Source organism: Chelonoidis abingdonii, chromosome 9 (genome assembly GCF_003597395.2).
Source record: "Chelonoidis abingdonii isolate Lonesome George chromosome 9, CheloAbing_2.0, whole genome shotgun sequence".
Taxonomy (NCBI): domain Eukaryota; kingdom Metazoa; phylum Chordata; order Testudines; family Testudinidae; genus Chelonoidis; species Chelonoidis abingdonii.
Window position 1 is genome coordinate 39,421,530 of NC_133777.1, and position 27,545 is coordinate 39,449,074.

General features: G+C 42.3%; 1 protein-coding gene across 18 annotated transcripts in view; it reads left to right on the forward strand.

Annotated features, from left to right (window-relative positions):
* The window catches only part of NPRL3 (NPR3 like, GATOR1 complex subunit), a 137,131-nt gene that overhangs the window by 13,078 nt on the left and 96,508 nt on the right, over window positions 1-27,545 (forward strand). For 3 of the 18 annotated variants that reach the window (XM_075069408.1, XM_075069405.1, XM_075069407.1), the window contains exons 3-8: window positions 4,491-4,620; window positions 8,405-8,479; window positions 12,916-13,069; window positions 16,598-16,679; window positions 26,003-26,140; window positions 27,089-27,245. In XM_075069408.1, coding sequence (XP_074925509.1) covers window positions 4,537-4,620; window positions 8,405-8,479; window positions 12,916-13,069; window positions 16,598-16,679; window positions 26,003-26,140; window positions 27,089-27,245 — 690 coding nt within the window. In that variant the 5' untranslated portion in view covers window positions 4,491-4,536. Of the gene's footprint in view, window positions 1-3; window positions 59-300; window positions 340-3,236; window positions 3,338-4,490; window positions 4,621-7,714; window positions 7,796-8,404; window positions 8,480-10,448; window positions 10,635-12,057; window positions 12,285-12,915; window positions 13,070-16,597; window positions 16,680-26,002; window positions 26,141-27,088; window positions 27,246-27,545 lie in introns of those variants that run through there. The other 15 variants (XM_075069421.1, XM_075069403.1, XM_075069406.1 and 12 more) reach the window with 12 other exon arrangements.

Here is a 27,545-nt window from a genome sequence, read left to right on the forward strand (position 1 = left end):
AACAAAGTTAAGGAATCTCTTCCTCTGAAATCAGTGCTAGTTTTTCTGCAATTTCTAGGTAAGAATATGCTAGGTAAGCATTAATTATAAAATTTGCACCAGCAATGCCCTTACCATAGGCTTGCTTTTACTTTTGCCTGTAAGTTATCTCTACTGTACTGAAGCTTAACCCTTAATAGTCCATCTTCATTTTTAATATTGTCACTTTTGTGTATCTTGTGTTACTTTGCCTGGTTTATTCTTTTGCTGTATTTTTTGTTTTGTTTTTGTTTTGTGTTTATGCTCATGTTCCCATTTCAGAGAGCAATATCCTCTAACTGATGAGCAATTGGTTTCAGGGTAAGAGCAAACATTCTAAACAATCACATCTGTCTAGAATGGCTTTCTTTTCTCACCGTCCTTTAATTGTGCTCTGTTTCTGATTTCCATTTTACACTGAACACTGAGTTAATTTGAACTCTATTAAATCACAATGTCCGTAGGAAATGTATTGCCAAGGTTTCTTGCTAGGTGATTTGAAAAGGTCCTACTAATGCTACAGGAAGCACAAAAATGTATCGAGTGGGTGGACCCATATTATCCTTTCTATGGGTATAGGAAAGTGGGCAATCCTGCAAGAATCCATGCCTGTGTCAGTGAAGGTGCTGCAATGCCCCTAGAAAGCTCCATGGGAATTGGGTCTGGGGTCATGTATCACCAAACACACATTTCATTTTAGTATTAATTACCAAACCCTAAATCAACTTCTTTTTGCCTAGCAATTGATCATTTAAAAGTATAGTCCCATGAGTAAAGTTATTTAATTTCATGATAGCCTTACTATATTAGTCACTGCACTGTGTAAGGAAGGACAACTAGCCATTGGGCTTGTGTCACAAAAGTATTTCAAAGAGGGCCCTTTTACATGTGCCCCACTTTGAATTAATGTGTCCTGCCTAAGAATAATTTTTCAGCTTCCACGATTTTGATACAAAGAAATGAAAAGAATTACATTAGCGAAGGGAGAGATGGCTTTGAGGGCAGTTTTGAGTGTGTCAGAGTGACAAGAAAGTGGAAATTGTACACACTGGGGAGAGGCTCCTTCCTCCAACCTGGAAGAGAATAATATCTGGAGGCTGGAAAAAGAGTCTGAAGAAGCTGGCTTGGAGTAAGAGGGAATAAATTCCAAGGTCTCCTCATGGACAGCTGCAAGTAGTCAGAGCAGGAGCGATGCAAAATAGTCTGGCACTCTCTTACCTGCATAGCCACTATGCACAGGAACCTGAGATTGCTCCCTCAAGAGCTGCAGCTGTATTGTATGCAGTTGTCTTCTGCCTAGACCAAACAATAGCAGGGGAAAGCTTAAGAATCTTTCTCCCTACTCATTTGAACACCTGGCATAAGTGAATCTCTTCTTGGGCTCAGATGGCTGTGTCTGTTTGAGGGTGTCTTCCACTCCACCAAAAGAAATTAAAAATAAAACTATTGTTGCTACCACTGGTTCATTTCCACAGGGGATAGCAGTAGTGGCAGACAGCTAATGTTACTGCTCCCAGCGTTAACTGCTCTGTTGTCTACTGTTGATACCACTGATGGAGTTGAACTGGTGGTAGCAGTCATGAGAGATTTTTGGTTTAAAAAAATCCCAAACCCTAGTCTAGCGAAGGCCTTTGGTTTCTATGGTTCGATCCTGCTTGTTCTGTGCCCTGGTACAATAAGGGTTTGCTCCCCTTCAGAAATCACAGGGCTTTACATGGTCGCACAAGTACTGGATCTGTCATTGCCTAGGAGTGGAATCCCATCAGCTTCAGACAAAACTTTAGGGCTCTGTCAGTTGAAGTATCAATCCCCATTGACTTTACAAACATCAATAAAATTCCAAAAATGTTAATATAAATAGTAATTACAGCACTTTGGAGCTCTAGTCCTGGATCTGGAGCCCACTGTGTTGTTCATACAAACCAGTCCAAGCTGGAATAATAAAAACTGATAAACTCCTCAGCCCACTTTCTCTGTAAAAGCCCAAGGAAATAGATTAGCTATGCAGTGTGTCATCAGGGTTAACAAATCCAGTTTGTATGACTAAGGGGGGGTGCGATCCAGAGTCAAAGACCCCTCATTGCCTTGAAGAGGCCCTGCTACAATACCAGACTCCTCTCCGTGGAACCAGAGGGCTGTGTATCTCAGGTGATTCAGCTGATCACATCTGTTGCAGTCTCTCAGATGGAGAAAGAGGTGTCTCTTGGGTAGGCAGCTGCAAACCATTGAGGTCTTTATAGTTGAAACCAGGTGCTTGACCTCCACCTAGAAGCGAACCAGAAGCCAGTGCAGATTACAGTGTATTCTGCACCAACTTTACCTTCTGAATGGCCTGGTTGTGTAGACCCATGTTGTTGTAGCTTAATCTTGCAGTGACAAAAGCCAGTATAATGGGTCGGGGCCCCACAGTCAAGACTTTTCTCTCCAAGGACAGATAGAAAAAATTTCCACTCATCAGCACTTAGTCCTTTCTGCTCCCAAATTTGCCATCCCTTGTGGCCCAGGCCACTTTAAGATTCTCCCCAGTCCAGTGTGAACCACCTAATTAACACAGACTAGTGATGCAGGAGTTTTTTCACAAATTGGCACCTGGAGGTGTAACCTTGTGTTTGTTTTTAACAGAAACTGTTTTCCGGGAAGCTCTTTCTAGTCAGTTTAAGGAAACTACAGTTTTTTCCTTATTGAATTCATATGTGTAGTTGAACATACTGGTAGATGCACTAGCCATGAAATGATGGCTCAGTTGGCTTTGAGGCACCTGGATTAATCCATCTCCTTATGCCCATATCCCAGCTGCATTCAGTAGAAAACTGTCTCCTATAAGCTGCAATACTGTCTGTGATGAGCAGTTATGGGGTTGAAAATGCAGTGCACACTTGCTCCCTCCAGAAGTGCAAGGACGATCATGACCCTAGCACACCTAATGTCCGGCAGTGCAAGGGTACTCCCAAATCTCATAGCCAGAGCCATTGGGTCAGCATAGACCTTCAATAAAACCAGGAATATTCTGCATACATTTCAAAAAGAAATGACCAGTGTGCTAACTGAAAGGCAGTACAGCTGCCTGTGCATGGGTGAATGTGCATATATTATATGGCTGTAAATTTTTCTCTTAATTCCTTTAATAACTCACCAAAACTAGACCAGAAAGCTTTCTTAAATGAGTAGCTTCCTTGAGCACTAAGGGCTCGTTTGCTGACAAGAGATAAAGGGAGTGCAGCACACACCCGTGGTCCGCCCTTTTCCATAACAGCGTTATCTGGGATACTTGCATTGGGAAGGGGGATGGGGGGACATGCGCGCACACACACAAGCAGATGTTAAGTACAGGAACTTAAATATCTCAGTTAATTTTGTTAAACTCTCCCCAGAGGGTTAGTTTAAATTTTTTCACTTTGGTTGCAGCTGAGCTGCTTCAAAGAGGGCAGTTGAGGAAAGACTATACAAACTTTATTGTTTTATTACTGTATAGTCTCTTAACTGGGGGGCAAAGTTTCCTACAACTGCAAAATGAAATCTGTTTTACTTTGGTCTGAGCTCCTCTGTCTCAGACAACATGGTAATAGATGCGATACAAGAACCTAAATAGATTAGAATGGTGTAAGATCACCCACAGCACTGTCAATGGAGTTGCAGAGGGGTTCCTTCTAATGGCTTTTTATGGCAGGGGTTTTCAGACATTTTCATAATGAACATCATGCCTTTACAGTGAGATTCTCTTGTGGACGCTTGCTCCCACATTCATGGACCACGTCTTCACCACTCAGAATACCATTAGATTCCTGTGCCAACAGCAGCAATTGTTTACATTGAGAAGTTTTATTAGGAAAGGGCGTACTGTATTGTTCCTTCTTTTAATGCAATTGAATAGCTGGGATGAGGAGAGCCAGTACCATGTGACCAGCCAGCTGTCTGCAGACCACCAGTGGTCTGTTGATCTCAGTCTCTCTCTCATAGCAATACATTTGAATCTGACTACTGGATTTAGAAGAGATGGGACACACAGTGGGAAGAAGATTTTTATTAAAATCCCAACAACACCTCCTCCCCCACACACACTTGGGTAGTTAAAGATCCTTGTCTGCTTGAGTGAAGATTATTTTGATATCTACCTGCTTAGTCAGTTCATTAACCTGCAGCTAAATCCAGGCAATGACTAACTTGAGCGGGTTTTATCTTTTTGAAAGTAGATGACATCTAATCTTTCCCAGAGCATGTAATTGAATAAGCATGAACCTTCATTCTTTGCTTTTGATGCTTCTCATTTTATTATTCTGGTGATCGGAGAGACATAATCTTATGGAATTATTAATTTTCATAATTGGATGCATTCAAGGTGTTCCAGTTTAAATATGTAATTTAAAATCCTCTTAAAGCTCACACAAATGAAATAAATCTGTATTTCAGTTTGGGGAATATTTTTAGGGTGTGGTTTTTTTGGTTATCATAATAACTTGTTTCTACTTTTGAAGATTTTCAGATGTCATCCTGGCAACAATTTTAGCTACCAAATCAGATATGTGTGGCAAAAAATTTGAGCTGAAGATTGATAATGTCCGTTTTGTTGGCCATCCTACTTTGCTGCAGCATGCCCTTGGGCAGGTACGGTAAGAGAGCTGGTGGGGCACTGGGAAACATTTTTCTCCTGAGAACTGATATGGACAGAACAGCAAAAGAGTTATGAAATTTGGAATTCAAAATGTACAGCATTGCTTTGAAACTCTGTTTTATGCCTGTGGTTTTTGAAAGCTTTCGTCTTTGCTTATTTGCTGATGTTAATGCCAAATATGTTGTGTCTACTTCGGAAATTTTTCACAAAAAACTTCCCAGTGGCTCAAACACAGGTGCAACTGAATCAGTGTTAATATTAAATAGAAACCCTAGTGACGATATGGCTCCAGTGGACCATATCTGTGTTTACCACTGTGCTAGTTAAATTAGCTTTTTGACAGGTTTAACGAAACATCATGGTCAAAATTCTGGAAGCCGCCTGAGCCGGGTCAACTCTGTGGCTCCCGCCAGTGCTAAGGCTGGTTCGTCAGGATATGGTTTAGAATGGGTTCTCAAGCTCTTTCTTTCTGAGGCCCCCCAGTATGCTATAAAAACTCCATGCCCGCCTGTGCTACAATAACTGTGTTTCTGCATATAAAAGCCAGGGCCAGAGTTAGGGAGTGGCAAGGAGGGGAACTGCCTGGGCCACATACCACAGGGACCCCTGCAAAGCTATATTGCTCAGGCTTTGGCTTCAGCCCCAGGTGGCAGGGCCCTAGGCTTCAGCCCTGTGTGGCAGGGCTTTGGCTTTCTGCCATGGGCCTGAGCAAGTCTAAAGCTGGCCCTGCTTGGCGGACCCCCTGAAATCAGCTCGCGGACCTCTAGTTGAAACCACTGGTTTAGAACATTTGTTTTGTTTTTGGGGTAAGGGGTGGTGAAATTTCCCAGGGTCAGCAAGGCCATATAGGCACTTATGAATTAACATCTCTACTTAGAAGTGCTTCATGCTGAAATGGAGTAGACGTTCAGCCACATGGGCCATGGAAAGGGCTTCTGCATGAGTCTGGGGAAGGATTTGCACTTTCCCTGTCCCATTTTATGATCTCACTAATAGTACCTAAAAGTGAATTGGGTTCTGGGAATTTATGTGATCAGCAACGGTCTATCCTTTTCTTAGTGTCTGTGTCTTGTTTACATTAGATTTACTAGATTAATGTGGCTTTCAAAAATTTCCTACTGTCACTAACTGGTTATTCTTCACCAGCATTAGTAATGGTGGGGGAATTAGTGTAAAACATGCAGGCAATCTGTGGCTACTGCTTTTGGTTGAAGCACTATGTTTAATAGATTTACCCTGAGTAAGGAGAGAGACCATTAGGTAAATCTTTCAAAAGTGCAAAAGTGGCTTGGGAGTCTAATTTCCATTTTCCAGTGATCCCAGCTCTCAGGAGCCTACATCTTACTGACCCTGTTAGAAACTTACGAGTCAATGAGACCTTAGGTTCCTAAATGCCGACATCACATTTGAAAATGGAATGTAGGTTCCTAAGCCATCTAGGGGCTTTTGAAAATGTTACCCTACTGTGCTCAGAACACCAGCAGCCCACGCATGCTATGACTCCCAACATTGCCATTGCTGGTGGAGTTGAACCCATATTCATAGCAGTGACACGTTTTAAATGGAGTTCTTTAGTGCAGACAAGGCCTTATGACTTTAGCGTTGAGGTATAACAGCAAACTGAGAGGCAGTATTTTGGAGGGAACGTCTAGGTGCGGTTTGCATTTATTTTTTCCAGAATCACTTTTAACCCTTCCCATCCATGCCACTAGAAATTGCTAAGCTGTGACTGCTCATACTGCTGGCAGTTTTTCTCAGATGATCCTGGGGTGAATATTCAGTGGAGACAATGTCATGTAATGCAGTGAATGGCATTAAAGTTCATTATACCCTATGCCAGAGTGAACACTATGTGTTGTCTAATAGTATCCGATTTGTGCATTTTCCAAGCCTGATCCTAAAGAGCCAGTTTATTAAGTCGTCAATTGCCCAGTGTATTTGTAAGTGTAATGGCTGAAACTTAAATTGAAAAGCTACCAGATTTGCAGTTGCCTATTTGGGATGGAATGCTGCTCAGATTCTAGTCACTCTCATTCTAGTTACATAAAGAACATCTTGGTTTTCTATTTTTCTGAATAGAATCACATCTGGGTAGTAGTAAAAGTTATTGAGACCTGTAAACATCTTTTTGTTTTTCTACAGAAATTCTATAGAACTATTCAGTTGTGTAGATTTTATCACTCCTAAAGACCTTTGTATATTCATTAACACAGAGTTCTAAACTGATGCAGAAATGGCAGCTAGCTCTGCTAGGTCATTCAGTTCTACAACTAGAATTTTCTTTCTGCAAAATTAGAAAGAGGCAAAGGTATTTCCTTCCAATCCCTTTCAATAAAAAGTAAATAAACAAAATTCTAAATTATAAAGTATCCACAACATTTCTGGCTTGGATCTCATCAGATTTCATAAGCTGCAGTGGGTTAATACCCAGGGCACTACAAGAAGTGGTGTTTGTGACTCATTAGCTATGTCCCAGAATGCAGTGTCAGAGCAATGTGCTGTTGCAAGATTCTTGTTCACATGAGATCCTGGCCTTTTGTGGTTGTTAAAAAAAAAAAAAAAGATGCCAGTCTTTTCACAGTAGTTAAAGTAATCCTGTGTCCTGGGTATGACTCCTGTTTGTTGAATGACATTCTGCCTCTTTCAACTCTCCGTATAGTTTAAATTGGTAAAGGTACTTTCTGTCTTTCTCTCCTAGTTAGAGAACATTGTGAGATCTGACCCAGCAGCCTTTTGAAGTCAGTGACAGCACTCCCTTTAACTTCAGTGGGAACAGGATTGGGCCCTAAGTTTGTAAATGCTTTGAGGCCTCTGAAAGGTGCTTAGAGAGAGGTTTCTATGGGAACTTTCAAGTTCCAAGAAACCCAGTAACAAGGCTTATTGTCAAAACTGCAGTGCAAAGTGATCCCTCTCTCCTCCTGTTAACTAGAATCTCATTTGATCCTTTAGAAAACAGATGATTTCCTCTTTCCTTGTAGTTAATCTAGCTTTTTAAGAATACTGATAAATGGTCCCATTAGTTTCCCTGAACTGTGTTACTTGGGGCCCAAAGTCCATGGGAAGTGAGAGTTTTCCATACTTGTGAGGATTAGGCATAAGCATTATGGAGCTCTCTAGGAGTACGGACATGTCGCTTGGATCTCCTACTCCATCTTGTGGAGACACTTGGTCAGTGGAATAATCAAGATTTAACAGCTCCTAATGAGGAATTCCACCTGTTGTTTTGTCTTGCTTGATTTTATTTTTTCAAACATCGATATAGTTTTTTTATTAAATCTCATAAGTCTTTTGTTGTGATGAGAATGGTTTTGAGGAAGAGGTTTCCAAAATGCCATATGTAGAAGACACATCTACTTTTGTTGTAGAACTGTACAATATGTGTGCTTGAAAATATGCATTTCTAAAACACACATTCTCTTCACTCCTGACAAGTGGAAATATTAAAAACATGATATAGTGAAGTACATTTTAGGAAGGGAAGGTCTGGGATTGTTTGGATGACGACATCTAGAGGCTTTTACTTCTTATAAAAGAATCAATTTTCCATAAATTTAATTAACTATATGTAGAAATATAGTGGGTCCCTTTTGAAGGAATAATGTACAGGCAGCCAGTGGTAAAATGCAACAGGAAACTAACCTAATAAGACTAGATCTGTTAAATCAAGACCTTTTTATTTTTTTTTAGTAGTCTCATCTATGCTATTTTAAAACTGTGTCTGAAGTACTGCCTTCACTCATTAGATTTTTTTTTTTTAATATATATATTGTTTTGCAGGTATCCAAAACTGATCCATCACCAAAGAGAGAGATGCCCACCATGATTCTCTTTAATGTTGTATTTGCCTTAAGGGTAAGGACTGTTGTTACCCAAGAATGGATTTTGTATTGTTTTATAAGGACTGTTGATTCAGATGCCAGTAACATTTCAGTAACACACATTCACTGCCTTCTTTCACTATAAACCAGACTTTCTTAATTTGAAATATGTAAAAATGTAAAAACAGTACTGCACACGACACTAAAGATGCACAGTTAAAATAAAGAAAGATCAAGCAATCATAGAAGTAAAAAGATGGAAGAGTCCTGTCTGCTTTTGCAGCCAGTCTCTCGGTCCAGGGCATGATTGTTTCCAAAAGGACGTTTTCAGGACATTTTCTGTCATTCTTTTGCAGGTAAATGCAAAGGTTGAGGTCCTACTTCATAGTGGATATCAGCTTTATTGCACATCCTGTATATTTTATGGTATACATTTAATAACATAGTTAAAGTATCCGTTGAACAAGAAACACAAAAATGCAAAAGACTATGTAGGTGCAGCAAGGCCAATGCAATATTGCTGTAGAAACCGCAACTGTTACATATTCTGACTTTTAAGATGTTGTACAATTGTAATCTTGCATTATTGTTTACCTATTGATGATGTACAGACAAGAGAAAAGTTCCCTGCCTCAAAGAATTGAACACTGTTATATTATTTAAAAGAGTAGCCCTAGATCCTACTGCTAGGGGCACAGGTATGTTTCTTCCAGGCACAGCATTGCTGCCTCTGAAATGTGGAGTCATTAATGCATTTACTGTTTAGCGATAGGCATTTCTGTAGTCCTCATTACCATGGTATTTGAGTGCTTCACAGAATTAAAAATACGTCAGACACGTGCACTTAAAGAGCTATGCTGATTTCTTTATGCAGGTAGCAAGGGAGTGGACTGGGGATCCACTTGTTAGCAGGGCAGTAGAGGGTGGAATGCTCCTTTCAATCCATAGAGCAGGGATCTTAACGGATGCACAGGGGCCTACTCTGTGCTTGTGTGCTGTGAAGTTCTCAGCACACTTGGTATGCTTGGAAATTTGAATATATATGAGAACTAGTGATCTCTCAGTAAAAGGCATACTTTGTCAGCAAGTCAAGAGAATAAAGGGGCTAGAGGCCTGGCCAGGCCACAGGTGTGCTCATCTTCAGTTCACCGTCTGAGTACTTATAGAATACACAATAAACAGCCTGCACTTGTAACCAGACCAGCTCTCCAGAAATGTGTGCTCTCAGATTTAATAATATTCCCTCCTCGGCATACTCAGCATGCAGTTTTTAAACATCCATAATGAATTTCTGAATGACCTTTTCTAAACACCACTGTGAACACACGCCTGTTTGTAATAAATGATCAGTAGGAATGTAGCTATTATATTTTGCAGTGAAATTTTTCCACATACACACAGAACTCAAAAACAGCGGAAGAAACTGTCCTCAAAGTAGAACCAATAATAAAAAGAAACCACATCAGGCACAGTCCAAGCATGGAAAATTTCAGCCCAAGAGGATAATTTTTCAAAACTTAGGAGTGAGTGGAAACTGATATATGAAAACTGTTTGGCAATCTTAAGTATAACATATACTGAGTAATTCAAATTCTGAAGCAAAGGCAAAGCAAAATTTCCTTGGCTCTGTCATTTACAGTGACTAATGCATGACAATCAGCAAATACACTTAGAAATGGAGGGATAATTAACGCACCTATCCCAAGAATCAAAGCACCAAATTTAGGCTTATATTTTTAGATTGAAATGGGACTTGGAAGTCCCCTTTCTGTCCCTAACGCAGCTTTCTGAAATTAGTCCGGTTGTGTGTCTTTTGCTGCATCAGAAGTTTGTGGTTTCATCTGAACCTGGCCTTTTGCTGAAAGTGTTGTTTGGTTTGGTGACCAAAATGTGTTCTTGCCCTTCTTGTCACGTTCAGGAGAAATTCCAGGAGTATGGGGGAGAAGGGCCTTGAATCTCTGTAGGGAAATAACTAGCCCTCTAAGTCCCATAGTGACATTTCAGAACAGCATTCTTTGGCGTCCTAAGTCATGCTGCAGGGTTTTTGAGACAGGGACCCCGGTGGACAATATTTAGGGCTATTTCCTTGAACCTGATAACATCTCCGAAGTGGAATCTTTCTATTCGTGTGAGCCAAGGGAAGGAAGGCACCAGAGAGCTGTTGAGTCTCGAGTTCAAAGTGACAGGTAGTGTGTAGAGTTATTAGGCTATTGACTTGTACTGAGTCTCTCATAAGTCACAAAACCTTTTTTGTGTCTCTCTTCTGGTCAAGCTTGCTATATTGTAATTATTTACACAGTGGGGCCCATATTTAGCCCATGCATTCTGGGAGTAGGTTTGCTCAGAACCACTCATTCTAATTTTAACATTGCTGTACAATTGCTTTAGCATAAAAGCTGCCATATGTGAGATCAGCATTTGATTTCCCAGCTCTGGCTTTTCCTTCCCAACCCATAAGCCTGAGTGCTGTAGAGGTAGCACATTGTTTTGTGTGCATCTGTGTGTGTGTGTAATGCACAAATATGAGCTAAGAAGCCTTCTCGGAAGGGTTAAGGGAGTTATACCTGAGGGGAAATAAGCCTTTTTAAAGCAATTGGTTGTGATATGGCTTCTGTTTGGGATTGTGGAGTTCATGGCCTGGCCATGGTGGCCAAAAGCAGAAATGGAGAAGAGCTTCCTACTCATCCTTCTTCCCTCTGCAGTTGTTAGGAGACTGTCAGTGAAACAAGTTTTTCTGTTATACTAATGTGTCCTTTGCTGTTGGCTTTTTTGTGATGACTAAGTTCTCCCTCACTAGGGGGACAGGGTTTTCTGCTTGAGTTTCACAGAGTTAATAGAGAGATGGAATTATCCCAGAATTGAATTCAGAAAATCTAAAACATGTAAACATCATTCTGAAGGTGTTTTATGTTGAAAACGTTGCTGATTCATTCACATGCTCTGTGCGGCAACTTGGTGATTTGCAGTGAAGCCATCGACTTTGGTGTAGCTTGTATTTCTCTAGAATCTAATTTCTAATGGGCCTCTTACAGGGAACAAAAGCAGAAATTCTGGCTTTGTAATTCAGTTGGAGTTTACTTTGCCATCCTCTTAAGCAGCACTGCACTATATTTACCAAAATGACATTCTCTTCGTAAAGAACTGTCTGTGGAACATACTGCATGTAAAGCAAATGGAGTTTTGCTAATATAGAGTTACTTCTGCAGATGACTTCTCCAAGTTGAGGGTGGAGGTACTCTAAGATAAAGATGAGTCCATCTGCAGCAGACAGACAGAACAGGCTAAGACCCAAATGTTATATCAGCAGTGATCCTGCTGTGCTAAGCTTCAGCCCTACCAACGTGTTGTGACTCAGCAAAAATGTTGGCCTGTAAAAATGTTGACTCATGGTTTTCTAGTTTAGATGTCAGGTTATCTGCTGCCTAAACCTTAAATTCCTTTAAATGTCTTAACAGACATAAAACAGCTGTTTACTGCACCCTTCCTGGCTTAGAGCCAGTGAGCCCCACCTTTTCAGCTGTCTGTGGCCGATAGGTTTTGCAGCACTTTCATTCTAGAGGGACACCTACAAATGGAACGTTTTAAATAAGCAATATTTTTTAGAAGTGTGGAAACCTAAATCCAGTTTCATTTTCTTTGGGATTAAAAGTGTCATAGTACCTTATTAGTTCTCTAATGATTAGCATAAAATGTTGAAAATTTTAATGCCAAAAGCCTAGTCATAATGCGTAAAGTCTGAATATTGGGGCATGTGTTTTCACTATGTAGCTCTACCTAATGTCAGAGCATTTGTGTGATCCTTTGTCCCTATTCCTGTGTATGACCAGGCTTTGATTCAGGTGAAGAGAATTAAAATAATGGTGGCTGTGTGATTTTGCAGTCGGTGTAAATAAGCTACCAAAGGTTTGACAAAAATGAGTAAAACACCAGTGCTCCAGTGTGGAGAGTTTGGCTTGTGGTAAAAGCTATGTCATCCTTGTACTTCCAGTGCTTTTGTATGGGAATGTATGGATATTTTAAATTTTTCAGTAGTCTGAAGTTTCCCTCTACAGAACAGACCGTCAGAGCATTAATCTTTCTTTTAGTAAAAAGTCCAGTAACAAATGGGAAGATACACAAGTAAAATGAGTAATCGTGCCTTAGGTTATGTTAATTGTTTTGTACATGCCAACTTGGAGATCCCTCCTCATTGTTTTCATGACTACTGCTTGGCCTAGTTATGTGTGTTTGACTTGCTTTAGTTACGAATATCTGTCCTTCAGCTTTACTACTGTGTGAGCCAGAGAAATCTTTCTTTTGACAATTGCCAGGGAGGCTGACCTCCAACCTAACTATTAAAGATAATACATTATCTTTAATGAAAATTTTAAAAATAATTTGTCCAACAGTGCAACACTCATGTTGAGTCTAGTTTCATGTGTTTGATAGCTACTGAATTAATGACCAGGTCTGTTCCTGTATTTCCTGTAGGCCAACGCAGATCCATCGGTGATCAACTGTTTACACAACCTCTCTCGTCGAATTGCCATAGTTCTACAGCATGAGGAGCGTCGTTGTCAGTACCTGACCAGAGAGGCCAAGCTGATCCTAGCCATTCAGGATGAAGTGTCTGCCATGTCAGAAAGTGAGTTCTGAGCTCAGGGTAATGGGGAGCTTATTTACCGAAGGCAACTTTCGACATGAGGTAGTCAGTCAATTACTGGCCAATTTAATCAATAGTCCACTTAAGTGCAGATTACCATGGTTTGAGAATATTAGTGTTGTACATATGTCTAGTAACAGCTAGGTAGTAGCAGGAATGCAGGAAGCTGGGTAACAAAGCAAATCTTTCACATCTGGAGCCTTGAGTTTCCAACCTGATTGGGGGTCATGGGCAAAGTCAGGGTCTCATCTAAGTCCATTTTTGTACATGTATAAAGGCTGTCTCTTTACTGCTTGGCATAACTTCCAGATTCTGCTTGAGAAAAGTTACTCAGAATGTAAATGCCAGTTTATAGTGCATTTAAACAAACGAGCAAGAAAGAATGAGACTTTTTGGAATGGAGTTGTTTAAAAAAGGAATACTGCAACAGTGTAAAATGTTATCTTTTAAAGTTTACATAATTTATTACAATAATTGGATCCCATTGTTAAAACCAAATAAAAAATGGGGCAAATCTTTGAGAGAGGTGCTTTCATTTTTGGAGGATGGTGGTATGCTTGAAGTCAGCTACAGTATTATGTGCCAGTTACTAACCCAGCAGCCAGTCAAACCCTGCTCCTGAGCTGTGGTAGTATGTGCCCAAGTGTGTGTTCCCACAAAGTAGGGTTTGTTCTGGAAAACCCACAGAGACCTTTTGCTATAATAGTCTTTCTGATTCTCACTGTGATTCAATCAGAGAGACTAGGTAGATGAGGTAATATCTTTTATTGGACCAACTTCTGTTGGTCAGAGTCAAGCTTTCAGTTTTATGCAGAGCTCTTTTTTAGAGATATTACCTCACCCACCTTGTCTCTCTAATATCCTGGGACTGACATGGCTACAACAATGCTGCATACAGTGTATGATTCAGTTGGACACACGGGCCTTCTCAGGCCTTATCTCTGCTTTTCCCTTCCCCTTATAGTCCCTGAGGTGACCTACTCTAATCTCAAGACCTTGAGGCACTGTTATGGTTCCTTTCTCTGTAATTCCTGCTCAAGACTCCCATGTGTATCCGACCTTTTGAAAGAGCTCTCTTACTGCAGAATTTCTTGTGCTTGTCATTTTGTTTTGTTCATTTGTTTTTTAAGAAAACAAAACCCAAACCCTTTTGTGTGTTAAAGGAAGATGTTTCCTTGCAGAGCTGAGAAGAGGTCTGTCACTCTTTTCTGAAGGGGTTTATATATTGCCATTTTGTGGCATGTAGTTATAAACTCAGTATAAAATGTTGCTGAAAATGCTAGTGCTGAAAGCCCAATCATAATGCAGCAAGATCTCAGCATTGGAGCATGTGTTTGGACTATGTGGCTTTGCCTACAGCCAGAGCTTGTGCATGATTCTTTGTCATGGCTCCTATGTATGGTGAGGTTTGGATTCAGATGAAGTGAATTAAAATCCGGTGGCGGCTGCACGAACTGCAGCTGAAGTAAGCTATCATGGTTGACATAGCTGGTAAAGCCTCTAACAAACACTAACCAGTCTGTCAGAGCCCGCAGTTGGCATTTGCAAAGGAGCTTTAGTTTTAGTCTGATATTTTTGAAACACAAATAAAATAGTGAAAACTGCAGGTTGCAGGAGACTAAAGTATTTATCTGAGACAGCTTTTCTGGTATCCCCAGATATCTTGGTGTAGCTAGTTTTTTGAGTATAAACAAAGGGCACTCTGTGAATGGGGCCAGTTTGAATGGAGTTCTGTAGCTTTTATCATTCTGGCTGCCTTTGACTCCACTTTACCTTATCATCTCTGAGGTCACCTGTGTTGCATAGAGATCCCTGCTCTACAATTGAAATAGCTCCGCTCCTGTCATTCACTAGGGAGGGAGTACAAGTGATACAGCTTTGTCCTCTGATGCATTTGCTATCCAGATGTGGGAAAGCCCTCAGGTAATCTCAAATCCAGGTTTTCCATTCTGTGACCCTGTATGCCAAGCCCTCTAGCCATCATCAAGAGAGATCTTTCTATTTTGTATATAGTTTCCATGACCAGTGTAGATAGTAACATGGCATTGTTTCAACCTGTTGTGAAGTTATGTCCCTTTTTTAAGGTCACTCAGTAAAATTTTTAAAAGCACCTATGCCTCTGTGATGCAGAAGGGCCAGGGAGCAGTGGGAGAATGGTCGAGGGGAAGTATATAAACCCTAGGCCAGGGGTAGGCAACCTATGGCATGTGTGCCGAAGGCAGCACACAACCTGATTTTCAGTGGCACTCACACTGCCAGAGTCCTGGCCACTGGTCTGAGGAGCTCTGCATTTTAATTTAATTTTAAATGAAGCTTCTTAAACATTTTAGAAACCTTAATTATTTTACATGCAACAACAGTTTAGTTATATATTATAGACTTCTAGAAAGAGACCTTCTAAAAACATTAAAATGTATTACTGGCACACAAAACCTTAAATTAGAGTGAATAAATGAAGACTTGGCACACCACTTCTGAAAGGTTGCCAACCTCTGCCCTAGGCTAATTAAGGTGCGGTTCTCTGTAGATTAGGGAGGGTTGCCACAGGTTAATTGGAGCACCTGTAGTCAATTAAGGCCCTGTTAGCAACTTAATAAACCCCGCTGCTTCAGGCAGTCAGGGGAGAAGGAGGAAGGAGAGAGGACTGGAGCTTGGAAGACCAGAAAAACAGAGTAAGTGAGACCCTGCCCAGTATTTAAGGACCAAAGGTACTCTACCCAAGGGGGAAGAGGGTAAGAATGTGCAGGGGTTGAGAGGAGCTGGGGTTCAGAGTAAGGAGCAAATCCAGACCCCTTCTCTGCTTCCCTCCTTTACCACCTTCCTGGGACACTAGTGGGGCCCTTAGTGCCCCAAGAGTAGGGGCAAGGGTTGGCATCTTAGCCCCACACCAAGAAAAGCGCAGGACCCACCATACTACATTGGCCATGTTGTCACAGTCTCATTTTCAAAAGCGATTTAGACAATTAGGAGCCTGTGGTCTCATTGAAAGTCAGTGGGATGTGGGCACTTTTGAAAGTGTTACTTGCTGTGTAATAACCTAAGAATCCCAGTTCTGTTGAGAGTGAGCCAGTTGCATGAGCTGTTATAGTTAAAGTACGGAGTGAATTTCTGGAGCATTACTAATAAACCAGCATTAACCTCTTAGGTGTGTATGCACCTGGCTTTACTTTCACAGGGGCACAACATGTATTATCCTGCTACAAGCATTAAAAACTCAAATATAGAAGTAAAAACATGAAGAAGTAGTTGCTCCTCAGATTAGTGAAGATGCCCATATTGCATAAAGTTGGGATTCATGCGATTCAAAAAGAAGTTCATATTATTGTTACTTAATTAAAAAACAGCCACTGTGAAAGGTGAATGTGGATTAAACAGACTTGAATCTGTAACTGTCTAATCTTTCCACAGAATCTGCTATTACAATTGTGCAAAATTCAGATGACTATCTGAAAACAAGATTTCTCTGCTTTGAAAACAGTTGAATGCTGTCTTGTTTTAATCTTTCCATAGCAGCAGAAGGTCCACAATCACCTTTCCATCACATTCTACCCAAGTGCAAGCTGGCCAGAGACCTCAAGGAGGCTTATGACAGGTAAGAGGAATCCTCCTGATAGCCCATGCTATTCTGCTTCTTAATGAAAAGTCTTTCATTGTATATTATCACTAGCTCATCTGATTTTGAGTGTCTCTTCCCATTAGTGATTACTGGAGACACCAGTTTAGAGAGGAGGTTTGCCTCTCTTTTTTTGTATTTGCATTTGATTAAGTCTCATCTAAGTCAGTGAACATGAACAAGTGTAGAGCCCAGAAAGTGAGTGGCCCTTTGGGCTTTGAAGTTAAACCAGGTGGAGTTTTGTAGCAATATGGAGTTTATCTGTTGGAGTAAATCAGAAATATTATGGAGAGCAAGTTGCTATCTTGGGGTCTCCAGTAGGATATCCCAGGGATTATCTTCTTTGAGGTTTGATAGGAGTCTTTGTCATGGCTATAAGAATTGTGCTACTCTTCCTTGGCTGGCAAGAGGCCTAATGACAACTTATTTGCAAAGTATCCTATCAGCAGCATTTTGAGCAGCAGCTCTCCCAGCAAGCGTCCCAAACATACAATTTTATGCACTGCCCCATATAACATAGTTTGCAGTTCCACAGGTTGCCTCCACCTCACTTGGTTACACTTTGCATGCATGGAAGCCTGAATGAATGAGGCCATTAGCATCATATAAACTGCAACCTGTCAAAGCCTGACCAGTTAATGGTTCTGACTGGGATATCAAAGATGCCTAAAGGAGTTAGAAGCCCAATTCCCATTGAATCTCAATGGGAGCAGGGCATCTATCTACCTTGGGCTCCTCTTGAAAATTCCAGCCTGTGTGTCTTTCTGCTCTGACAATCATGGCATAGCTAACCCTTTAATGCAGAGCTAAAGGCTGCATTTGGTGCTCTAGCATGTGTTGGTGACAATAGCTACCACAACAGGGGGAGACAGAACCCTGAACTGGGGGTCTTGTCAGATAAGTAGAGCAGGAAAGTTGATTCATTGTTTAGGGGCCAGGCTTCAATTCCTTCCCCTGCCACAGACTCCCTGGGTGACTTAGGTTAAGTCACTTCATCTCTATGGATCTAAAGTTCCCCATCTGCAGAAAGGGAGTAGTAGCACTTTTCTACCTCACAGGGTTGTTGTGAGGATAAATATATTAAAGACAGGTGATTAGATACTACTGTAATTGGGGCCAGAGAAGCATTTTAGATAGGAATGATTAACAATTTTCTATGTTAATCGCTTTTGATCTTTAAGCTTCTGGCAGAAATTCAGGCCCCTTTGAAAGAAGCTGCAGAATCTGGATTTGGTATGAATCCTGTAAAACATACTCTGAGTTTTATTTGAAAACATTTTTCCTGGCCTGGATTTTGAATACCAAACTCTCACCCACTTCTTGTTTTTCTATCTTCCTTCTGTTTATTTGTGACTCACTATGGTTGCCACTGGATGATAGACTGTGGGGTCTGCCCAGTAATACAGTGACATCTAGTGGTTGAGAACAGTGACAGAGAATTTTGATTCTAGGACCAAAACTCATGGTAAGGACAGAAAATATATAGCAGCGGTGCCCACGCAATTTTCCCAATGTACTAGCAGCTGCCATCCATTGAGATAGTGTACTGGGGCAGGGAGGTCTATCTGGGGGAGTAGTCCACTACCCCCCAGCCCTCATCCATGCTGTAGTGGAAACTTTTCCCACATTATTTCATGTTGACATGGAGCATTGCTTGTCTTTAATTATTTTACCTAGCTTATTTCTGATTTGAAGGCATTACTAGAGACTATCCCAGTTAAAGCTGGAATGAACTTGTTTGATGGTTTCCTCACCAAGTGCTGTTTGCTTTATATCTTTAGAGTCTGATTTTTGTGGCATTATATTGGCATAACTGTACAATTAGAGTTGTTTACAACATATATGCTTTGTATCTGATTAGTCTGAGGTGTGCAAAACAATTAAATAGCTATAAATCTTGATAGTAGCCAGTTATTGTCTTAAATGTGTATGAATTTCTGGTAGTTTCCCTCCTGGGAAGCCCCATGGTGTAGTATATGGGGCACATGGGGTTGTGAACTAGGTTCTGTTTCTGGTTCTGCCAGTGACTCACTTGGGCAAGTCACTCAAGCAAGTCAGAAACATCCACTGATTTTTGGATGCCCAATTTGAAACATCCTGGACCTGATTTTCAGCACTGCCAAACCTCTGAGTTGACTTTAATTGGAGTTATGGTGCTGTAGCTGAGGGGGATGCGATTGTTTCAAAGTATTTTCCTACAAGGTGCTCCCACTAGATGGCACTGGAGTATTTCAAGTCAAGTCTGACATATCCCTAGTGCTTCATTCTGTATCATGAGAGGTATACATATCTGAACCTTTGTCACTGCTCAAAATGCATTGAATGCTCCTATCTTTTAAATTTCAGTATAAATGGTGTGGACTGTCGTGATTACAGGTAGTTATACCACTAGTTCTCATGATTTCCTAATGGCTGTAGAAGAGAACCTCAGAAAACAAGGCTTTTTAATGATTAGTTTAAAAAATTTTAATGCATTTAGGATCCTCAGACATTTTCCACACAACTCTGCCTACAATGCGAACAAAAAGCAATGGCTTGAATGCCAGAATACCTCAGATATAGCTCACTTCTAAGCTGCAAACATGCACCCATCGTAAAACATAAACCTTCCCACTAGTCCAAATTTAGGTAACCGAACGGACTGTTTGCTATAGTTTAAACTGCAGCTGCAGTTTACACCAGTCCACCACTTAGAGGTTTTGAACAAGAAAATATTATCTGTTTATTTAGAAGGGCTCTACTGTTTCCACCTCTCTCCAGATAGGTTTTTCATACAACAAGAGCAACCACACACTTTCAACCTGACTGATTTCTTTTAAGGCAAGGGTGACAACCAAAGCAAGAATGAACTAAAATAGAGAAAATCTTCATGAGGGTAGTATGTCTTTGTTAGCATTTTGTTTCAGCTTTGGCTCACAAAATGTCCAATGTCCCCACGAGACAGTCAGGCTTTATAGAAATTTCAAGGTGGAATACAGAGCAAAAGTGATAGCTATTATTTAGATACATACACCACAAATGGGTTTTGAGACAGTGGGCTTATCTAGATGGCTAGTTTAGTGTGTGGCAGATTGGAGTATTTCAAAGCAGAGTAGATCAGCACACTTTTTTAGTGCACAGTAACAAGGTCCACATGGCCAGCTAGTATGTTGTAGATAGATTACAGCGCAGCTTGCAGCACACTGACTAGTCATCTAGAAAAGCTTGTACACAAACTACTTATACACAAACTGGTCTCTATGTTTCAGTAGAAGAGGCTACTACAAGGTCAATAGAATTATGACATCACCACGTGAATGTAGTAACAGTAACAGCCATTCAGCATGGTAATACTTGGTACAAAAGCTATAAATAACAGATAACAGGCAGTGTACATGCAAAGTGAGGTACGTCTTATTCAAGGCTCCAAATGGCTACTGCTTTGTATTTCAAAGAGAAGGCTACCAACACAAGCCTATACTCCCCTTCCTAGAGTACATTTTGAATAGCATCTAATAAGCATGTCTATAGGACACTCTACTTATATACATGAAGTGCTGTAAAAAGGTGAGTAGCTATAATTATCTGTATGTTGCATATGGAGAAACAGCGATGCAGAAGTTAAGGCCAAAATTTTCAAAAATATCTACCAATTTTGGATGCCTAGTTTGGGACATCTCAGACCTGATTTTCCGCAAGTGCTGAGCGCCTATGTTGAATTTTGAATTGGACAGCGGGGGCTTAGCACACACCCCTCTTGTTGGCATGTTCCATTGGCTAGCTTAGACAGCTTTGCGACTAGCATGTTGGCTTTTGTGGATTGCATTCTTAGGTGTCTGTCCCTCCCTGTTCATTGTTCAGGGACCCTAGGCATCTAATTCATCTTTGTGGATCACAGCTTTTTTCTAGACACCTAAAAATTAGACACGGTGACTGAGTTCCAGTGCCTAAGTCCTTTCGTGGATCCCACCCCTAATAACTTGTTCTGTGCAGTCCATTTTTATTTTCATGTTTCCTTTGAGCATTGTAAATAGTGTGAGTGAATGTTATATCCAGAATACCTTTTGACTGTGCTGTATTTTAAGAGTTCATTCTTGATGGCATGGTACCAAATATATGTCAATTATGGGTGAATCTGCTGGGTCTTCCTTAGCCAGGATAAACAAGTGTGTTTTAAATTTCATCCTTAAGTCCAAGAAAAACCAGTATGTTTGCAGTACTGTGGTGTAACTTTGGATGCCCTTTGAAGGCTGTTGACTGGATGTGGGATTGAGGAATGTGTGAGTGGCTTCCAGCTCTCAGTGGTTTCCATATCAAATTTGCTCAATTTACAAATAATGGATTTTTCTAACAACAAGGTCTTCAAGTTTAGCCTGGGATCTGAGAGTAAAGCTGGGGTGTCTCTGCTGCTCAAATCATTACTAGTAATAATGATTCTGGTGTGAGAGCTTAGCTAATGAGTTTGATGATGCACAACACAGCACAGAATCCTGTTCTGCTCCACACCTGCTGTGTTGTGGGGTGGTGTCATAAACAGATGGTAAAGGGTTAATATCTGTTAACCCTTTACAGGTACAAGAAGCTCAGTAAACCTGGCTGACACCTGACCAAAGAACCAATCGGGAGACAAGATACTTTCAAATCTGAGTGGAGGGGAGTTTTTTGTTTTGTGCTGTTTTCTTTGTCCTCTGTTCTCTCTGGGGTCTGAGAGGGACCAGACATGTATACAGGCTCTCCAATCTTTCTGAAAAAGTCTCTTCTATTCAATACTATAAGTACTAGATAGCAGGCAGATTAGGCGTTTGTTTTCTTTATTGCAAATGTGTATTTTGTTGCTGGAAGGATTTTAACTCTGTTTGCTGTAACTTGTATTTTTAGGCTGGGAGGGGAAGTCCTTCTGGTCTAGGTGAAGCTGAAAGACCCTGTAACATATTCCATCTTAATTTTACAGAGAATTTTTACTTTTTTCTTTCTTTAATTAAAAGCTTTTCTTTTAAGAACCTGATTGGTTGTTTTTTTTTTTTTATTCTTGTGTGAGACCTTGTTTTAAGATTCAAGGAATTTGAATCATAGTGATCTCCCAGTATAACCCAGGGAGGGGAAAATCTGGGGGGAAGAAAGGAGGGGGGAATAGTTTATTTCCCTTTGTTTTAAGACCCAGGGGGTTTAGGTCTTGGGTTCCCCAGGGAAGGTTTTGGGGGACAGGGAGTGTACCCAAACACTATATTTTGGGTTGGTGGCAGCATGATAGGATCTAAGCTAGAAATTAAGCTTAAAAGGAAACAGGCAGGTCCCCACTTTCTGGACGCTAAAGTTCAAAGTGGGAAACAGACCCTGACAGGTGGCAAGTAGCTGCACTCTAGCTAAACCTGCAGCATAGCTTCAGTTTAAAGCTGACATTTTAGACTTCTGCAAACACTACATACAGTCAGATACATTTGAAAATTGTTATTCCACCCCAAGCCATACATTTGCATATTTGGTAATTTAGGCTATTGTTTACACAGTAATGTAAGCCTAGGGATAGTGGGACTTGAGTTAGCAGACCTGTGTAAGGGAACCCTGGACTTGAGTGTCTACATTGCATTTTAACCCTAGGTTAAGAATTTTCTGACCCATGCTCAAACCTTGGGTTCTGGTGTCCACACTGCAGTGCACAGACCTGAATCAAAGTAAAGGTATCCTGAAGTGTCTAGTGCCCCCCACCTCCACCCTATGTCAACACTCTAGCCTTAGGAACTTGGTGCGCTGTGGGAAAACTCTTCTTCCCACCCTGTTTCCTAATGGTGGTGGTGCTATTGATGGGACTCAGCACATACGCCACATAATTAGCTCCTTTGGTGGCTTTCTCAGTAGAATGACTGCAATTTGAGAAGGCTTTATACCAGGGATCAGGGCCGGCTTTAGCTAGTGCGTGGCCTAATTCCTGGGGGCGGGGCTTGTACTTCCCGGGCGGCACTCCGAGTCTTCAGCAGCACTTCTGATTGCCAGCCGGGGGATGGCCGCTGCGGGGGGGGTGGCCGCCGCGGGGCTTGCTGCGCTGCTGCCGGAGCTTCGCCGCAGTCATCATGGGGCCGGCCGGAGACCCTGGAGTGGACTGCCGTGTCTGCAGGTTCGGCCTATCACAGATCCCACTGGCAGGCCAATGGAGGCTGTGGGAAGCTGCAGCCAGGACATCCCTCAGCCCGTGCTGCTTCCTGCAGCCCCCATTGGCCTGGAGTTGCAAACTGTGGCCAGTGGCAGCTGCGATTGACCGAACCTGCGGAAGCAGCAGGTAAACAAACCGGCCTGGCCTGCCAGAGGCTTTCCCTGACAGGCTATGTGCCAAAGGTTGCTGATCCCTGCTTTATACTGAACTATCATCTAATCTGAGAATTGGGCTCGCCAGCTCTAGGTTGAGTCACGTTGACAGGAAAATGCCCATGTGCACCTGTTCAGAGAATAATTAGGAAATGTATTTAAATGAAACTTTGCGATGCTTAATTTTTAATATGGGATTTTCAGTGAAGATGTTCTTGCTTGCTGTGTGTTTTGTGTTTTGTGTTTTTGTCTGTTTTGAAGTTTGACATAAAATGAAGGTATCAGAGGGAAAAAACACACAGTTTCCCAGCCTGGCCACAACCAAGCAGTGAAGTGCACCCCAGGGCTTTGGGTGCAGTGTGTTTTTTGTAAGGCTTTTTGCACAGAGATAATGGGAAATTCTGGGGCTGTTTCCATGTTAAACTTTTGTTACTGGACTTGCTTCTGCTGAGTACTAGTGTCTGGCACAAAGAAAAAGCACAGCTCTAAAAACTATTAACAAAGTTATTGGACTTTGGTCTCTGGATCTGAGAATTGAGAATGAATGTTCTTGTGTTCCTGTTCGTACACTTATCATTGCAAATCTCTCTGCTGTACTGGTGTACAGCACTGATTTTGGCCTCAACCAGCACACTCATGTCATGAGAAATGGCTTTTTGAGCAGACATGTTTATTATACAGAGGGAGGGGTGTCTTACCCATGTGTGCTTGTACTTGGGTGGTGGAGGAGGTAGTGAATGCCATAAAGATGAGGAGTAAATATGTCACCATCTAAAAACAAGAACAAAAATCTGTTTGAGTGAAGTTGGTTGCCCCAAACTCCCTGCTTGCTGTGTGTCCTGCTTTCCAGGGGTTTTAAATAAAAGATACTTAAAGCTGCTTTCCAGCCAAACACTGGGATCAAACTTCATTATCGTTCCTGAAGTGCATTTTCTCTCCACTTCAATTCTGTTCTCTTGGGTAAGCTTAAAAGTTTAGTTTTAGATGCTGTGGTTTCCTAGAATGAAGGAACTATTTAACAACAACTTTCATGATTTATTGTGATGAGCAGGTCAATGGGAAACAAACCACCTAGATGGAATCTATGGAATCAGTGTTGTGGTGACATGTTGCTCTGTAATGCTTTATGGGTAGTAAGGGAACTTCCCTCCCTCTTTATTGTGCAGTAAAATTATGATGGAAACATTGGGCCCAATTCATCATTGCCCTGTGTGCCATCCAGTCCCACCATACCTCCACTGGGAACACCCCCCACAAGACCTCTGCATCACCTTTAAAGGAGATCCTCCTTCCCTCCCTGGTGCATTGGTGTGGGGTCAGGACCAGCTGGAGGAGGGAGGGAGTGTGTTTGGGGCATTCTTATGATTCTGTGACCATGCAATAGCCTATAAGAGACAAATTCAAAGCAGGCCTCATGGCAGGGGTGGGCCAACTTTTTGGCTCGAGGGCCATATATGTGTATGGAACTTGTATGAGGGAATGCTCACAAAACTGGGGGTTCGGGTGAAGGGGGTGTGTGGGCTCCAGCTGGGGGTGTAGTCTCTGGGGTGGGGCCAGAAATGAGGAGTTGGGGTAGGGAGGTGGGGTGCATGTGTGTTTGGGCTCTGGCTGGGGTGTGGGCACTGGGTTGGGGATGAGAGGTTGCAGGCACTGGGCTGGGACTGCGGGGTTTGGAGTGCAGGAGGGGGATCAGGGCTGGGGCACGGGAGGGTGTCGGATGCAGGGTCCGGGTGGTGCTTACCTCAGCAGCTCCCAGAAGCAGTGGCATGTTCCACCTCCATCTTCTATGTGGAGGTGCAGCCAAGCGGCTCTTCACGCTGCCTCATCTGCAGGCACCACCCCTGCAGCTCCCATTGGCCGTGGTTCCTGGCCAACAGAAGACCTCTTGAAATGTAAAGAAAGGATTAAATGAAATGCAGCTAGATAAACACTATAAAATTGACAGGCTGCATCACCCATAGATCTCACAGTGCATTATTTGGGAGGTAGCATTAGCTATTTACACAAGAGGATGCACTGGAATGTGGTTTATTCAACCAATGTCTCAGGCTTCTGGCATGTCACCCATTGGGAGCTGCGGAAGCAGTGCTCGGAGTGGGGGCAGCGTGCGGAGCCCCCTGGCTGCCCCTACATGTAGGAGCCAGAGGGAGGACATGCCCCGCTCCACATGGCTCCTGAAAGCAGCAATAAGCCCCCAACCCCACTCTCCAGCTGGAGTACTGGAGTGGGACAAGCCCCTGATCCTGTTACCTGGCGGGAGCTCAAGAGCCAAATTAAAACATCTGAAGGGCCAGATGCAGCCCCCGGGCCATAGTTTTCCCACCTCTGCCTTACGGACTAGAGCAGGGGTGGGGAGCAGGGTCTGGGGTTTGCCCCGCTTCAGCGCTCCAGCCGGGGGCACCAGGTCAGGTCCATGCAGCTTGGACCTGCTTCAGCCATGGGCGCTGTAGCTCGACCCTGCTCCAGAGGGCAGGCTCTGGGGCCACACCATGCAGCTCCTGGAAGCAGCTGCATGGCCCCACTGTGGCACCTTAGCAGGGTTGGGGGCTCCTCCACACGTAGGAGCCGGAGAAGGGACATGCCACTGCTTCCGGGAGCCGCTTGAGGTAAGCATCACTTGGAGCCTGCACTCCTGAGCTGCTCCCCATGCCCCAACCCTCTACCCCAGGCCTGATCCCCCTCCTTCTCTCCAAATCCCTCGATCCCAGCACCTTCCTCCACCCCAAACTCCTCCTCAGCCCCACCTCACAACCCGCACCCCCAACCAGAGCCCCAACTCCAATTTTGTGAGCATTCATGGCCTGCCATACAATTTCTATTCCCCGATGTGGCCCTCAGGCCAAAAAGTTTGCCCACCCCTGGACTAGAGTCAGATTGGTCCCTGGCAGCTGCTGAAAGGAGGGAGGTGCAGTCTCTCTCTCCTCTTGTTCTGGCATCAGCACGGGTGAATCTGGCCCATTGCTTTTACTCGAGAGAGGCAGCAAATGCTGTATTTTTATTTTTTCTTATTTTTTTTATTTAAGTCTTTGTACTACAGGGGTGGTGCGATTGCACATCAACAACTGGCTTGAAGTGAGTTTCTGTCTGCCTCATAAAATCCATTATGTTGCAACAAGTTTTATACCTCCTGAAGCGATTGAAAGAAGCCTGAAAGCTATTAGGTAAATATACCCCATTCTTCAGTGCCCGAATGTTCTTGTGCCTCTCTAACACTAACACTTAACTTATCTCCCTTTGTTCTGATTGACCCAAACGTTTTACAGCCTTCCTGAGAAATGTTACAGAAAATAATAAAGATTGACTTCTTTGTGCTCCCAGTTCCTGGAAATGGACTGCAAGTCTTTGTGATGTGAAAATTAGAGCCCATTTTGGTTCTCTAAATGGTGATAATGAGCTGAAACCAAGCTCTGCGCCACAGCCTGTTCTCTTGTGCCTAGATTTTTGCCCTCCAGGTATTTGTGGCACTGTTAGTGACTGATCACACTCAGTGGCAATGCTGATCTTGTTAAAGTAATGCAGTAGCCAGTGTCTGCATTATTTACAATTGGAAGATCTTATCTTAGAGGTTATTGCAAGATATTCCCCATTCAAAGTGCCATCCTTAAAAGCAAACACTTCATTTAAACCATATTCGTGTTGAAGTGATTTCTTGTCCATATCACAGTTCCATGAAGTATCTAAATTCGGAAGGATTTTGGGGGGGGAGTGGGGAGGTGTCCCATTTTTGTTTCCCACTGTTCTATGGAGGCTTAGCTGCAAAAGTCACGTGCTGTGTTACTTTCATTTAGTGCCCAGTTCTGATCAGCAGTTCACATTGAGGTGTGTGCATTTCATCCCTGCTCCCTTGGGACCACAATCTGTCCACTTATCTGGCTAGCTTTTAGGCTTTGCAAAAGGTGATAGAGGGTTAAGACTCCTTTTGACAGAAGGCAGCTTGTCTTGACATAAACAAGAATGAACTAACTGTGAACATAGTCCTTAGCTATAGCTATCATAGTCTCAGATCTATTTTGCCAGTAGCTTGACCACATGCTCCAGCTCTGTGCCATAGTGAGGGGTAGCTCATCCTTCAAGAAAGAAGTAATTACAGATGAGTGTTCTTTCTACAGGCCTTACCATGCCTTATTACTACTGAATGATGAGAAATCGTTGCTTAATGAGCTCCCATTGGACTGTTCCCCAGCACTGGTGAGAGTGATTAAAACTACCTCTGCTGTGAAGAATCTGCAGCAGCTGGCTCAGGATGCTGACCTGGCATTATTACAGGTACAAGGAGCTGACAGTTTTAATTTAAGCTGTTTCAATTTGCTAGGCATTTTCCTTCTTAGTGTCTGTGGTGTTTCTATAGTATCCTTTATATGCCCATAAAATGCTCAAAGGGCTAATGTCTTAGCGCTAGGGAGAGGGTTGGAGAAAGGCTTCAGCCCCTCCTGGCGAAGGGAGAAGTTGGTCAGCCCTTGTGCTGTAGCTGACTCAGAATGAACTTTAACTTGGTCTCTAGTAATTCAATCCCCTTACACTTTGTTACTTTGCTCTTTACTTTGTAAGTATACATTTTAAATGTTG